The following is a 16,720-nucleotide window of genomic DNA, read 5'->3' as shown; positions in this document are numbered from 1 at the left end:
ACGATTGAAAGAAGAATTAATATGTAGATTTAATTTAATTGTTTGTCTTATGAAGAGAGATTGAGCAGTTTAGGCCTTTACTCTCTGGAGTTTAGAAGAATGAGAGGAGATATAATTGAGGTATACAAGATGATTAAGGGGATTGACAAAGTAGACGTAGAGAGGATGTTTCCTCTGGTGGGGCAATCTAGAACGAGAGGTCATAGTTTTAGGATAAGGGGTAGTAGATTTAAAACAGAGATGAGGAGAAATTACTTCTCTCAAAGGGTCGTGAGTCTGTGGGATTCACTACCCCAGAGTGCGGTGGATGCCGGGACATTGAGTAAATTTAAGGAGGAGATAGACAGATTTTTAAATTAGAAATGGGTTGAAGGGTTATGGAGAACGGGCAGGAAAGTGGAGTTGAGGCAGAGATGAGATCAGCCATGATTGTATGAAATGGTTGAGCAGGCTCGAGGGGCTGAATTGCCTACTCCTGTTCCTAGTTCTTATGTTCTTAATAGATGATAAGCAGGAGCTGCAACTGGCAGGCTAATGGAGTTTCCCAATGTTAATTGGAACTAGAAAATATGGCTTGGTGGACACCTCTGGGAAAGAGTCAAATGTCAAGAATCAGGTCAATATTGGATTAAATATGGCATATTTAAGTGTGATGTAAATAGAATGATAGAAAGAAAATGTTCGTTTAGAGGAAATGCACACTAAGCATAAGATATGTCAGGCTAAAAATTTGATAAGGCCTGTTAATGGGCGCAGGGATTGCAATGCATGATTAACCCACACCTGTGGAAAGTAATGCAGGCAGCAGCAAACTTTGTGCTGCCTGCTTATTTCCTCAATTGTGGCAGTGCACCCCAGTGCTAAACACACTGCTGAGTGGCTGCACACTTTGTAGGGAGCCTGGGTTCATGTGAGGCAAGCACCAATTAAACCCAGCCTGCACATCTGAAAGGATAGGTACATTCTGACTGCAGCAACAAATTCAACTGGCTGGGAAACTCATCAGGAGCAGAAAGAGGGTTCCTTGGTTTTCAGATGCAGCACTGGAGACCTCACTGCAGGAGCTTGAGAAGAATAGAGAGGTGATCTTTCCACAAAGGGCCAGCAGACCCTCCAGATAGACACTGCAAAAACAGTGGGAGCAGATAGCCATGGAGGTCAATGCCAGGAGTCTGGCCCTGAGGACCTGGTTACAGTGCAGGAAGAAGTTCAGTGACTTCACACAAGCAGTCACAAATGCTATCCGACTAACTGCACCACCAACCTCACACACCACTCAATGCTCTACACCCCCATTGCTTGCTCATCAACAATCTCTAGCTGTCAGGACATTCATATGCTCCACCTCACCCTCGAACACTTGCCACTTAACCCACCCACATCTAACAGCTTCCACACACTGCCAGCTATTCAGCTATGACAGTTACATCACCCAGACACATTGCAACACATTCACAGATACTCTTCCCTCTGTCTTGCTGGACAAAGTGGCCCATATCCGGAGGCAGAGGCAACAAATCGGCATGGGACAGGCATGGCTGCATGTCCTCACCCTCTTGGAGGAGAGGGTGCTTCATATTATTCTCACAGCTGCAACTGGCATTACTGAAGACATCCAGGATGAGGGTATGTTCCTGCATACCTACCTTTCCAAATCCCACTTCACGCTCATCCCACTGTCTGGTATGATTATATAAGATGCAGATAATGTAGTCAAGCACCTCTTGCTTTCCCCCCAACACCACCACCAATCTATTCCAGCACAGGCAGAAGCCAGGGAATATCTGAGTGCTGCTGTGAAAGTTTAGACTGAAGTCATGAAATCTGTTTGTTGCCATGCCAGCACAGCTTGGTGTTGTGCAGGCTATCGTGGCTGTTGTTACCAGTGCTCAAAGGGCCCTTCAGGTTCTCACAGCAGTCTGAGCGCCAGCAGGTTATAAGGGTTGCTGAGGCGTTGCTTCGGGGGAGTGACAGTGGCTCTGTCATACACGATCCTGCTGTCCCCTCTCAGGATGATAGCATTCATGTTCCCACCACAGCCACTCTGCCAGTGCCTCTGCCGTTGACGTCAACCAGCCAGCTCAGACTGCTGCAGACTCCCCCATTGAAAGTCAGCCTTCCGCCAGCCATGCTACACCCACAGGGGTAACACTGCATAGGAGCACAAGCCAGACAAAGCTACTGAGGGAATGCACAAGGGTGAATAGTTGAGTATTATATGCATTATTGGAAGTGTTTGGATAAAATTAGCATGGAATTGTTGCTTTGTGTTGTCTTCTATTTCAAGATTACGACCAAGAGGATGGTCTACAATATAGGGATAATAAGGTGGGAAGGTGTTCAATGACAGGGCTCTGAAGATTTATTCAAGGGATGGAGTCTGGTAAGACACTTACAGACAGCCCAGATTTGCTGGCTGCCTCCTTCTCTTACTGCTCCTCCTGAGGTGGTCGTTGAAGCCCTGGTGGCAAGGGCTGTGCCTTCATGATTGCTAGGTTTTGGAGGCATGCCTTTTCTATTGCCTCTGCTCCAACTCCCCCTGATGCTGCAGCCCAAGGGAACTGCAACCATAACCCTATGACCTGCAAATGGTGTACTTAGAGGCCTTTCGACAGTACACAACTCCTTCCGAAGGTCCAGCACCACTCCCTTCTGATTTACAGCACAGCAGACCACCATGAATCAAGAGACATGCTCTGGCAAGTACTGGAAGGCACTGTTTTCCCCCTCCCTCCCTGTCAACCACAGAGTGATCTAGGCAGTGGAACTGTTGCTTCTGGATTCCAATGGTCTGCTCCATGATGTTCCTCATTGTAGGAGTTCTGGCCACATGTGGTCGGATGGCACAGAGGAATCATTAGCAACCCGTAGACTGGGTATCCCTTGTTGCCGAGCAGACACCTTCTGGTTCGATGTGGTGGCTTTAAGATGGCTGGAACGGCTGTCCAGCATAGGATGAAAGCATCATGACTCCTGCCAGGATAGAGGGCATTTACCAGCATGATGTTCTGGGCATGGTTACAAATCTATTGCATATTGAGTGAGTGGTATCCCTTGCAGCTTCCCACTATCCTGGCAAAGCCACATGCCCGCTTTTCCTGCTTCTCTCTGCTTACAGCGAAGACAATAAAGTCCCTTGTACATAAGGCTTCTGTGACCACTTGGATACAGCGATGGATGGTAATTTGGATATGCTGACGATGTCACTTGCTCCATCCTGGAAGGATTTGCTGAGGGCCATGGTCACTTGACTGCCAAGATCACTTGACTGCCACTGACAGTACTGTTCCCGCCTTGCTCTGAAGCTGTGGATGTGGCACAGTTCTGTGAGCACCTGCTTGGTGAAGCCCATCTGGCAAATGCACTGCTCCTGGCTAATGGAGGCTCTCTGAAGACCCTAGGTGGGGATGGCCTTCTGCTGAAAGCCCTCTTCCTCCTCCCTTTTTGAGTAGCATGCCTTTTCTACTGCCTCTGCTCCAACTCCCCCTGATGCTGCAGCCCAAGGGAACTGCAACCATAACCCTATGACCTGCAAATGGTGTACTTAGAGGCCTTTCGACAGCACACAATTCCTTCCAAAGGTCCAGCACCACTCCCTTCTGATTTACAGAACTTCTATGAACTCCTCCAGGAGCACATTACTTTCACTAATTCGGTAGCAGCAATTAGATAGTCAAAGGACTTCACCTGCAAGTTGAATGGTCATGCCTTTAAATAGCATTGGAGGGGGAAAGAACATAACGTAACAAGAAATAGGAGCAGTAGTAGGCCATTCAGCCCTTCGAGCCCGCTCCACTATTCAATGAGATCATGGCTGATTTTCTATTTGAACGCCATTTTCCTGCACTATCCTCATATTCCTTGATGCTTTTAACATGAAGGAATCCATCAATCTCATCTTGAACATGCTCAACGACTGAGGCTCCACAGCGCTCTGGGGTAGAGAATTCCAAAGATTCACCACCCTCTCAGTGAAGAAATTCTTCCTCATCTCAGTCCTAAATGGCCTGCCCCTTATTCTGAGACTGTGTCACCTGGTTCTAGACTCACCAGCCAGGGGAAACATCTTTCCTGCATCTACCTTGTCGAGCCCTGTCACCTCTCATTCTTCTAAACATCAGAGAATATAGCCCCTGTCTGTTTAATCTTTCCTCACAGGACAATCCCTCCATCCCAGGGATTAGTTTGGTGAACCATCGTTGCACTCCCTCTATGACAAGTATATCTTTCCTTAGGTAAGGAGACCAAAACTGCACACAATACTCCAGGTGCGGTCTCACCAAGACTCTATATAATTGCAGTAAGACATATTTACTCCAATACAGGAAGAACATCTACACACAAAGGGTGATAGAAATTTGGAACGCTCTTCTGCAAATCTGAGACTGACAAATTTCTGTTAAGCGAAAGGATGGCAAGGGATATGTGGCAAAGGCAGGTATATGGAGTTAGGTCACAGATCAGCCATGATCACATTGAATGGCGGAACAGGCTTGAGTGGTGAAAAAGACTATTCCAGTTCCGATGTTCCTACATGTTTCAGAGGACAAAAATAGATGCTGGATAGGAAGTTAAGGGAAGCAGCATGATTGAGGGCAGCGAGAGCATAGTATATGAGTTGTTAGCTTTTTGAATATTAAATTTCTGATGTTTATTAAATGCAGTTGCAAAAATATATTTGTTTTAGGTGGTGGTGGTGGCTCAGTGGTAGCACTCTCACCTCTGATTTAGAAGAATTTGGTCTCAGAAACTTATGACCATACGAATTAGGAGCAGAAGTAGGCCATTCGGCCCGTCGAGCCTGCTCCACCATTCAATAAGATCATGGCTGATCTGTTTCTGTCTCAAATTCCACACTCCCGTCTATCCCAGATAATATTTGATTCCCTTGCCTAACAAGAACCTATCTACCTCCGCCTTAAAAATATTCAATGACCCCGCCTCCACCACCTTCTGAGTCAGAGAATTCCAAAGTTGCACAACCCTCAGAGAAAAAATTTCTTCTCATCTCCGTTCTAAAAGGGCGACCCCTAATTTTAAAACAGTGTCCCCTAGTTCTGGACTCACCCACAAGAGGAAACATCCTTTCCACATCCACCTTGTCAAGACCGTTCAGTGTCTTATATACTTCAATCAAGTCTCCCCTCATTCTTCTAAACTCCAGTGAAAACAAGCCCAGTCTGTCCAACCTTCCATCATAAAACAACCCACTCATTCCAGGTATCAATCTAGTAAACCTCCTCTGAATCCCCTCCAACGCGTTTACATCCTTCCTTAAATAAGGAGACCAAAACTGAACACAGTATTCGAGATGTGGTTTCAACAATACCCTGTATAACTGAAGCATAACATCCTTACTTTTATTTTCAATTCCTCTTGTAATAAAGGATAGCATTCGTTAGCCTTATTTATTACTTGCTGTACCTGCATACTAACTTTTTGTGACTCATGCACTAGAACACCTAGATCCCTCTGCACCTCAGAATTCTGCAGTCATTCCCCATTTAAGAAATACTCTGCTTTTTAAAAACTTTTCCTGCCAAAGTGAACAACTTCACATTTTCTCACATTATACTCCATCTGCCAGATTTTTGCCCACTCACTCAACCTATCTATATCGGTCTGCAATCTCTTTGTCCTCTTCACAACATACTTTCCTACCTATCTTTGTGTCATCTGCAAATTTGGCTACAGTGCCATCGCTCCCCTCATCTAAGTCATTGATATAAATTGTATAAAGTTGAGACCCCAGCACAGACTGCTGCGGGACTCCACTCATCACATCCTGCCAATCAGAAAAGGACCCATTTATGCATACTCTGTTTTCTGTCAGCCAGCCAATTTTCTATCCATGCTAATATGTTATCCCCCACACCATGACCTTCTGCTTTGCGCAATAACCTTTTATGTAGCACCTTGTCAAATGCCTTCTGGAAATCCAAGTACAGTACATCAATGGGCTCCTCTTTATCCACAGTGCATGTTACTCTTTCAAAGAACTCCAATAAATTTGTTAAACATGATTTCCCTTTCACAAAACCATGCTGACTATTCCTGATTACCTTGGGTTTTTCTAAGTACCAAGCTATAGCCTCCTTAATGATCGATTCTAACATCTTCCCCATGACGCCAAGCTAACTGGCTATAGTTACCTGTTTTCTGCCTCCCCCTTCTTGAATCGCGGGGTTATATTTGCTACTTTCCAGTCTGATGAAACCTTTTCAGAATCTAGCGAATTTTGAAAAATTAACACCAACGCATTTACTACCTCATTAGCCACCCCTTTTAAGACCCTAGGATGAAGTCCATCAGGACCCGGGGACTTGTCAGCTCACAGCTCCATCAGTTTGGTCAGTACTGCTTCCCTGGTGATTGTAATTTCTGCAAGTTCCTCTCTTCCTTCCACCTGCTGATTTACACCTATTACTAGAATGTTTTTTGTATCTTCTTTCGTGAAGACAGAAGCAAAATATTTGTTCATTTCATCTGCCATTTCTTTATTATCTACTATTAACTCCCCATTCTCACTCTCTAGAGGACCACTCACTTTATACTCTTTTCCTTTTTAAATACCTGCAGAAACTCTTGCGATCCATTTTTACATTTCTAGCTAGCTTCCTCTCATACTCTAATTTCTTTCTCCTGATTAACCTTTTAGTCATTTTCTGCCATTCTTGATATTCTGACCAATCATCTCACCTGCCACTCATATTTGCACAATTATATGCTTTTTCCTTAAGTTTGATGCTCTCCTTAACTTCTTTAGTTAACCATGGATGGTGGGTCTTCCCCTTAGAATTTTTCATTATAGTAGGAATATACTTATTCTGAGTATTCTGAAATATCCACTTAAATGTCTGCCACTGTTTCTTTAATGATCTATCTCCTAGCCTAGTAACCCAGTTCACTTCAGCTAGCTCAGCTTTCATGCCCACATAGTTGCCCTTATTTAAGTTCAAATTACTAGTCTTAGACTCACTCTTCTCTCTTTCAAACTGGATGTAAAATTCAATCATATTGTGGTCGCTGCTACCGAGAGGTGCCTTTACACTGAGGTCTTAAATTAATCCTGCCACATTACACAACACCAAGTCTAATATAACCTGCACTCTGGTTGGTTCTGGAACATGCTGCTCGAAGAAACTATCTCGAAAGCATTGTCTGAACTCCTCATCCAGGCTACTATTGCCAATCTGATTTTCCCAGTTTATATGTAGATTAAGATCACCCATGATTATTGCCATCCCTTTATCACAAGCACCCAATATTTCTTCTTGTATACTTCATTGTGGTTACTGTTAGGGGGCCTGTAGACCACTCTCACTAGCGATTTCTTTCCCGTACTGTTACTCATCTCCACCCAAACCAATTCTACATCCTGATTTCCTGAACCAAGGTCATCTCGAACTATTGCACCAATGCCATCCTTGATTAACAGTGCTACCTGTCCACCTTTACCTCGCTTCCTATTCTTCTTGAATGTTATATGCCCCTCAATATTAGGTTTTTTCTCTCTGTCTCTTCTTGCCATTCTCTGACCTTCATTTCCCATATTACTATTCTGCTCTCCTACCTCAACTTAACCCAGTGATTTGCTACATCTACTCAAGCTTGATCCCTCTCCCCTTAGAACCGTAGGAAATTATGGCACAGAAGGAGGCCAGTCAGTGTGTCCGTGCCAGCTGAAAAAACTAGCTGCCCAATCTAATCCCACCTTCCAGTACCTGGTCTGTAGGCTCGCAGGTTACAGCACTTCAAGTGCATGTGCATGTCCAGATACCTTTTAAATGAGTTGAGGGTTTCTGCCTCCACCACCGTTCCTGACAGTGAATTCCAGACACCCACTACCCTCCAGATGAAAAGGTTTTTCCTCATGTCCCCTCTAATCCTTCTACCCATCAACTTAAATCTGTGCCCCCTGGTAATTGACCTCTCCGCGAGAGGAGACAGATCCTTCCTGTCTACTCTATTTAGGCCCCTCATAATTTTGTAATCCTCAATTAAGTCACCCTTCAGCTTCTTCTGTTCTAAGGAAAACAACCCTTGTTTAGTTTAAAGCCCTCTCTACTTCCCTAGTTATACAGCGAGAAGACTGGTCCCAGCACAGGTCAGTTGCAGACCATCCCAATGGTACAGCCCCCACTTTCCCCAGTATTGGTGCCCCACGAACCAAAACCCATTTCTCCCACACCAGTCTTTGAGCCACGTATTCATTTCACTAATCTTATGTGCCCTCTGCCAATTGGCATGTGGATCAGGTATAATCCAGAGGTTATTACCTTTGAGGTTCTGCTCTTCAGTTTATTGCCTAGCTCCTCATACTGTCTAAGCAGAACCTCTTTCCTAGTTCTGCCTGTGTTGTTGGTACCTACATGGACCATGACAACTGGATCATCTCCCTCCCACTCCAAGTTCCTGTCCACCCCCGAGCAGATGTCCCAAACCCTGGCACCAGGCAAGCAACACAGCCTTCTGGACTCACGCTCTCGGCTGCAGATAACAGTGTCTATTCCCCTCACTATACTATCCCCTACTACCACTATATTCCTTTTTGCTCTCCCCACTTGAATGGCTTCCTGTACCATAGTGCCATGGCCAGTCTGCTCATCCACCTTGCAGATCTCGCTTTCATCCTCACAGGTTGACACCTCAAACCTGTTGGACAATTGCAAAGTCTAAGGCTCCTCCACAACTATCTGCTTGGTCCCTTTTACCTGCCTTGCTCACGGTCACATCCGCCTGTCCCTCATTGCAGACCAAAACAGATGACCCAGCTTTAAAAGGTGTGACTGTCCTCCGGAACAAAGTGTCCAGGTATTTCTCCCACTCCCTTATGTGGCGCAGTGTATGCAGTTTGGCTTCCAGATCAATAATCCTGATCCAGAATTCCTCTAGCTGCTTACACTTTCTGTACACGTGTTTGTCCTGGATCGCCTTGGCATCTAGGAGCTCCCATATACCACAGCTGCAACATAACACCTGTCCTGCCATTGTTACTTATGCTATTTGTTAATTTACTTTAATTACTTTCTTAATTAACTTAGAATAATTCCTACGTATTGTAGAATTTACTGTGCTTATTAAAGCTGAACCACCTTCAACTAAAGTTATGCTTTTCTTGATTACAGATATGTAGACCTTCCTACTGGTAATAGACCTTACCAATGCTAATAAAGCTTTGCCAATTCTAATAAACCTTACTACTATTAGTAAACCTTACAAATACTGATAAACGCTAGTAATACTTAATACAGCTTATGTATTCAGTTGTCAGAATTTGAGCGAATACACTCCCTGCTTGTCTGTCTCTCTCACTCTGTATGATAAATTATCAAATCCACTTCAGTTTTTAGTTTATATACTAATGAATCGATCAAGTCTTATTTTATATTTGGTTGATTGAGCTTAAGCTAAATTAAAAGCTTGCCAGTATACTCGCCCCAGCCGGATTTCTGTTACCTGCTCTCTCTGTCGACTGTGACATCATTCAGATGTCACTTTTAGATTTTTTTCCCCCTGCTCTGCTCCCGCTGTTCTCTCTCTCCGACCTCCGATTTCTTGGCGCGCTTTTAAGATCTCTGCTCCCGCTGTCTCTCTGTCTCTGGCTTCCGATTTCTTGCTGCACTTTTTAAATCTCTGCTCCTGCAGAGATCATCTCTGTTGACACTTTATAGGAACGTATACATGAACCCACATTCAACAAAAGAGGATAGGAAAAGATACGTCCAGCCTGTCTTGCACAACTGCGATGTCTTGTATATATACTCCCCAGCATATCTGAAAGCCAAGAAATCTGCTAGAAGAGCCGAAAAACTAGATTTAAAAACCCAGGCCAAGAAGGGTAAAAGAAATTCTGAAAAACCTCTCTCTGACCACTTTAAGTGATCAAAACTAGTCTGAGAGACTACTCAGAACTTACTTAATGTTATACAGTATTTCTACCTTTGTATGAGATGATCTCTGTCCCAGCCAGAAACAGGTGCAGCTCTCGCTTGAAGGAATTTAGCGAATCAGTGTTCACTATGTGAGCCTGCTACCTGATCCAGAGTCCACTATACTCTGGCAAACGAACCACTTCCTAACATCTAACCTAATTCTAACCTTGCGTAACTTCAGATTGTGACCTATGGTCTTCCCTAAAATATTTAGTTCAATAAAGGACTGATGGAGTTCTGCACTGCAGGAGGTACTATTTTTCAGGTGAAATGTTTAGATGTTACGACTGAGGCAGGAGAATGCACTGTCTTTTCTAGTTCCACTTCTGCACAAATCACAACATCTATTTAAATGTTTACGCAGTTACCGATACAGCCAGTCATATACTCTTTTTTTAATTTATTTTTTATTTTATTTTATTTATTTATTTAGAGATACAGCACTGAAACAGGCCCTTCGGCCCACTGAGTCTGTGCCGACCAAGAACCACCCATTTATACTAACCCTACAGTAATCCCATATTCCCTACCACCTACCTACACTAGGGGCAATTTACAATGACCAATTTACCTATCAACCTGCAAGTCTTTGGCTGTGGGAGGAAACCAGAGCACCTTGCGAAAACCCACGCGGTCACAGGGAGAACTTTCAAACTCCGCACAAGCAGTACCCAGAATCGAACCCGGGTCCCTGGAGCTGTGAGGCTGCGGTGCTAACCACTACGCCACTGTGCTGCCCCAGAACAAAATACATCAACCAGGTTTCTTTCATAAACAACAAAATTATCAGTTTATTATAAAACAAGACTTAACCCGTAACGAAGCAAAGCATTAACACACTAATTTAAATATGAAAGTTCCCTTTTTAAGAATTCCCGAGCTACACTCTCACTGGGAAAATATAGAACTTCACTCTGCAGAGGTCTGATACAAAAAAAAGACAAAAAAACTACTTTGGCCAAATACTTGCTAATTCTTGATGAAAAAAGAAAGAATAATGGAAGGAAGACAGTTGTGTTATGTGAGTGTTTCTATTTTTCTTTGCAAAAAGTGCTTTAAGAGCTGATATTTGAATTGTGGACTGAGTGAAGTGTGCACAGACTGCAAGGCACCTGTTTCCAAGCAGCTCAACAGGGAAATGACAAGAATATTTATGACTGGTGGTGCAGTGGTTAACACCGCAGCCTCACAGCTCCAGCAACCCGGGTTCAATTCTGGGTACTGCCTGTGCGGAGTTTGCAAGTTCTCCCTGTGTCTGTGTGGGTTTTTGCCAGGTGCTCCGGTTTCCTCCCACAGCCAAAGACTTGCAGGTTGATAGGTAAATTGGCCATTATAATTTGTCCCTAGTATAGGTAGGTGGTAGGGGCATTGTGGGGACGTGGTAAGAATATGGGATTAATGTAGGATTAGTATAAATGGGTGGTTGATGGTCGGCACAGACTCGGTGGGCCGAAGGGCCTGTTTCAGTGCTGTATCTCTAAATTAAATATGACGACTGTGGGTTTTAGTTTCACTTTGCATTGTGAACTAGACCAGCAACCTGCAGTGAGCTGGCTGGGACCTGTTTGCAGACCAGAGAAAAATACCTACGCTCTGTAAAAGAAGACTTGTCTCTCTTGGGAAAAGGAATCCTACATTTGAGGTGGTGGCTGTGGTCTGCCTGGAGAGAGGAAAAGACCCCTGGAGAGAGAGAAGACCCAGGAAAAGAGGAGTTGTTACTCTGTGGAGGAAATCTGCTTTGCAGAGAGAAAGCCCCTGCAATTTGAAAGGTAACAAATTCCTATTGCCTCCAGTCTCTGAAAAATCTCTGCCTCAAGGGTGATTCCTGTTGCCTTATGTGTTTTGGGAGATCCTGAAATCTCAAGAAAGCTTGTGTTGCCAGACTGCTGCTTCAAAACCCAAGTAGACCTGTTGCTACACCTTTTTACTGAAAGATCTGTGTGACGCCTGCTGCAGACGAATTGCCTTGAATGCCTACCCATCACAGACTGTTCATCAACCTCGCCTGAAGAGACTTTGAGTTGTATCGAAGTATTCGACTCTGGAACACCTCACCAACCCAGAAATATCCTGTCAGACCATGACAAACCCTATTATTTTATTATTCCTAACAGTTGTAATTCGAAACATCCTTTTCCCTGGTTAACTGTTATTTTTTTAATGTATGTGTGTGTGCATGAGGGTTAGGAAGAATAAGAAATTTTAAAAGAATCTTTTTCAAATATTGATTTATCTCATTATTGTTTAAGAATTAGTTTATTAATAAATAGTTAATTTTGTTATTGTTTAAAGAAATCTGGTTTGGTGTACTTTATTCTGGGGGAAAAATAGTGTTTAATTTTGCTATTTTCCCACTAGGTTCGAAACTTTACTAATATGCTATGACCTGTGGAGTACTGGGACTGAATTAACAGTGCATTATTCCCACTTTGATTGTAACAGTTGTTAGCATCCGGGTATATGGCGACAGGTCACTGGATTTGTTTCAGGAGCTGTCCGTTCTGGAGATGTCGAGAATTATTCTTGTAGGCTTTCTAGGAGAAATGTGGCATCAGGGTTTTTTTGCCAGCACACACTTGAATCGCAGGATTTTTTTCTAGCTCCTCAGGAGCTATATGGCACCAGGGATTTTTTTTCCCACCCTGGATCTTTGCAGGATTTCTTCAGAAAGGTAGAGAAGGAGGTGAGCGGGGGGATTTCTTTTCCCCTTGGCAGGAAAACACCAACTGTCTTCAAACAGTTCATAGCACAACTAAAACTGAAAAACAATGTTCAAACCCCAAACAGTGAGTCGACCTCCTGACCGCTATAAACCTTGACATGTGGCTTTTCTGTAACCATTTGTTTTCCAGGTCATGAAGGGTTCTGCTGTTCGAGCCCAAATCACAGGTGGCCTCCAGCACAGCTGGCTTTCAAACAACATCTTGTCCTGTCTGTGAACTTGGTTAAAAAAAAACACATCCATGGAATCTTTTCTGTTTCAACACATGTTCTCGAAATATTTAAAATAATGGAAGCACTTTCGTAACAAAACCAAAACCCCATCTGACACTCGGGTGACCTCTCTTTGCAACTGGCTCATGTCAGCTGTGGCTGATCCTCATCTTTGAGTCAGAAGGCTGTGGGTTGAAGCCCCATTCCAGAGACCTGACCACAAGATCTAGGCTGACACTCCAGTGTAGTGCTGAGGGAGTGCCATGCTGTTGGAAGTGCCATCTTTTGGATGAGACATTAAAACTGAGGCCCGATCTTCCCTCTCGGGTGGACGTAAAGGATCCCATGGCACAATTTTAAGAGGAGCAGGGGAGTTCTTCATGTGTCTGTTTATTTATCCCTCAATCAATACCACAAAAACCCTGCCAGTTTGTTTTTCTGACTGCCATATTTTGAAAGAAGCAAATAAAAAAAATTAGATGTGGTTGCTTTGTAGGCAGAATCCTCGAGCCATTGTACTGCCAAGAAGAGGACTTGACCTAGAATTCAATTCTCAATTTATATTTAAAATCTGGTTCTCCTGTGGACACTGGATGGGGAAGTGGGAGAGGGGAAGAATAGGTATACCTGCTTTGGATGTATCATCTGGAGAAAAGAAAGAATTTGTTGAGAAGTGTTCTTTTCCATAGGCTGAAGTGCATCATGTGGCACATTAACTGATGTTATATGAAGGTGCGAGCAGAATAACCCTGCTTACCTTCCCAATAAGGTGGGAAACAGGATTGGAGAGTTAATTTGGGTATAGGAAGGAGAAAAATTAAACATTGTTAAATGATGAAAATCAACTCTTCTGGTTTACATTTTTTTCTGTTCTACCCACAGTTTAATGTCGAACGAGCCAATGCAGAAGAGTTCCTTGAAGTATACAAAGGAGTTGTTCCTGAATACAATGTAAGTAGGAAAAGGTAAAGGTAGTTAAAGAGCATTAAATATACTTAGCCAGCAATGTGCCAATCTGAGGATGGGAGGAGAGCGTTGTGCAAAAAACACAAAATGTGCAAGCCAATTAATTTTTGACTATGAACCACGAAGTGATATCTGGTCTGTACAATTCTCTCAACTCATTGTTTAGTATTTGTCATAAGAAAACTTACAGGAAAAGCTACAATTATCTCCTTTGGTTTTCAGAGGTATTTCATTTTCAGCCTTCAATAAAATGGTGGAGAGAGGAATTTCAAACATACACACTAAGGGCTGGATTTTATGCAGGAGGCGGGGCTCCTGGCACCATGCTGAAAAGGCAGAGGAAATCTCGCCTCTGCATCCTCCAGTCTTTTGGGGTCACAGTTGAAGGAGGCAGGATCTCCGTCCCTTTAAACACTTAATAAGGACAGGGATCCTGCCGCCAAGAGCTGCCAGCCAATCACAGGGCCAGCAGCTGAACAGTATCTGCAGCGCCACCAGGAGCGGTGCGTTCAGTCCAGGGGGAGGGGTATTCCTGGGGACGTTTATTGGTTCCCGGGATGGTCCTCTGTGGGCCACTAATTACTCACAAAGGAGAATACCACCCTTCCCCCCCCCCCCCCCCCCAACCAAGCCCGCAGAGAGAGCGCCTTGTTTTCCAAGGCATCCTGCCCGCGTAGCGAAGATAGCTTCCGCACCCCCCCCTCCGGCTGCTGGTAAGATCCCAGCGGCGGCAGGAAGGGGCCCTTAACTGGCTGTCAGAAGGCCACTTAAGGGACTCTATTTACCCATCTGGTTCACTAATGTCCTTTCGGGAGGGAAATCTGCTGTCCTTACCTGGTCTGGTCTACATGTGACTCCAGACCCACAGTAATGTGGTTGACTCTTAACTGCCCTCTGAAATGGCCTAGCAAGCCACTCAGTTGTATCACCGCTACAAAGTCAATAAAGAATGAAACCGGACAGACCACCAGGCATCAACCTAGGCACCAGGAATGACAACGGAAAATGTAGCCCTGTCGACCCCACAAAGTCCTCATGACTAACATCTGGGGGCTTGTGCCAAAGTTGGGAGAGCTGTCCCACAGACTAGTCAAGCAGCAGCCTGACATAGTCATGCTCACGGAATCATACCTTACAGACACTGTGTCTGCAGCAGGTGGTGAGGGAACCAACGAGGGAAAAAAATACTTGACCTCGTCCTCACCAATCTGCCTGTCACATTCATCATCTCCACATTGAGGATACCCTCCATCGTGTTTAGCACTGCCACCGTGCTAAATGGGATAGATTTCGAACAGATCTAGAAACTCAGAACTGGGCATCCATGAGACGCTGTGAGTCATCAGCAGCAGCAAAATTGTGCTCAACCACAATCTGTAACCTCGTGGCCCGGCATATCCCCCAGTCTCCCATTACCATCAAGCTGGGGGATCAACCCTGGTTCAACGAAGAGGGCATGCCAGGAGCAGCACCAGGCATACCTCAAACTGAAGTGTCAACCTGGTGAAGCTACAACACAGGACTACTTGCATGCCAAACAGCGTAAACAGCATGCGATAGACAGCTAAGCAATCCCACAACCAACGGATCAGATCTAAGCTCTGCAGTCGTGGATGGTGGTGGACAATTAAACAGCTAACTGGAGGAGGTGGCTTCACAAATATCCCCATCCTCAATGATGGGGGAGCCCAGCACATCAGTGCAAAAGACAAAGCTGAAGTATTTGCAACAATCTTCAGCCAGAAGTGCCGAGTGGATGATCCATCTCAGCCTCCTCCTGAGGTCCCCAGCATGACCGATGCCAGTCTTCAGCCAATTCGATTCACTCCATGTGATATAAAAAAACGACTGAAGGCACTGGATACTGCAAAGGCTATGGGCCCTGACAATATTCTGGCAATAGTACTGCAGACCTGTGCTCCAGAACTTGTTACGCCCCTAGCCAAGCTGTTCCAATACAGCTACAACACTGGCATCTACCCGGCAATGTGGAAAATTGCCCAGGTATGTCCTGTACACAAAAAGCAGGTCAAATCTAACCCAACCAATTACCGCCCCATCAGTCTACTCTCAATCATCAGTAAAGTGATGGAAGGTGTTGTCAACAGTGCTGTCAAGCGGCACTTGCTTAGCAGTAACCTGCTCAGTGTCACTCAGTTTGGGCTGCACCAGGGCCACTCAGCTCCTGACCTCATTACAGCCTTGATTCAAACATGGATGAAAGAGCTGACCTCCAGAGGTGAGGTGAGAGTGACTTCCCTTGACATCAAGGCAGCATTTGGCCAAGTATGGCAAAACTGGAGTCAATGGGAATCATGGGGAAAACTCTGCATTGGTTGGAGTCATACCTAGCGCAAAGGATTGTGGTTGTTGGAGGTCAATCATCTCGGCTCCAGGACATCACTGCAGCAGTTCCATCTTCAGCTGCTTCATCAATGACCTTCCTTCAATCATAAGGTCAGAAGTGGGGATGTTCGCTGATAATTGCACAATGTTCAGCACCATTCATGACTCCTCAGACACTGAAGCAGTCTGTGTAGAAATGCAACAAGACTTGGACAATATCCAGGCTTGGGCTGATAAGTGGCAAGTAACATTCGTGCCAGGCAGTGACTATTTCAAACAAGAGAGAACCTAACCATCCCATTCAATAGCTTCACGATTACTGAATCCTCCACTGTCAATGTCCTGGGGGTTACCATTAACCAGAAGCCATATAAATACCATAGCTACAAGAACAGGTCAGAGGCTAGGAATTCTGCGGTGAGTAACTCACCTCCTGACTCCCTAAGACCTGTCCACCATCTACAAGACACAAGTCAGGAGTGTGATGGAATACTCTCCTCTTGCCTGGATGGGTGCAGCTCCAACAACACTCAACACCA

General features: G+C 44.6%; 1 protein-coding gene across 5 annotated transcripts in view; it reads left to right on the top strand.

The window, feature by feature from the left end:
• The window catches only part of nme7 (NME/NM23 family member 7), a 321,021-nt gene that overhangs the window by 209,934 nt on the left and 94,367 nt on the right, over positions 1–16,720 (top strand). For all 5 annotated transcript variants that reach the window (XM_068040700.1, XM_068040699.1, XM_068040698.1 and 2 more), the window contains exon 8: positions 13,752–13,820. In XM_068040700.1, the coding sequence (XP_067896801.1) occupies positions 13,752–13,820 (69 nt within the window). The remainder of the gene's footprint in view (positions 1–13,751; positions 13,821–16,720) is intronic.

The sequence above is a fragment of the Heterodontus francisci genome, chromosome 10 (genome assembly GCF_036365525.1).
Source record: "Heterodontus francisci isolate sHetFra1 chromosome 10, sHetFra1.hap1, whole genome shotgun sequence".
NCBI classification, from domain to species: Eukaryota; Metazoa; Chordata; class Chondrichthyes; order Heterodontiformes; family Heterodontidae; genus Heterodontus; species Heterodontus francisci.
This window is presented reverse-complemented; position numbering and strand designations above follow the sequence as displayed.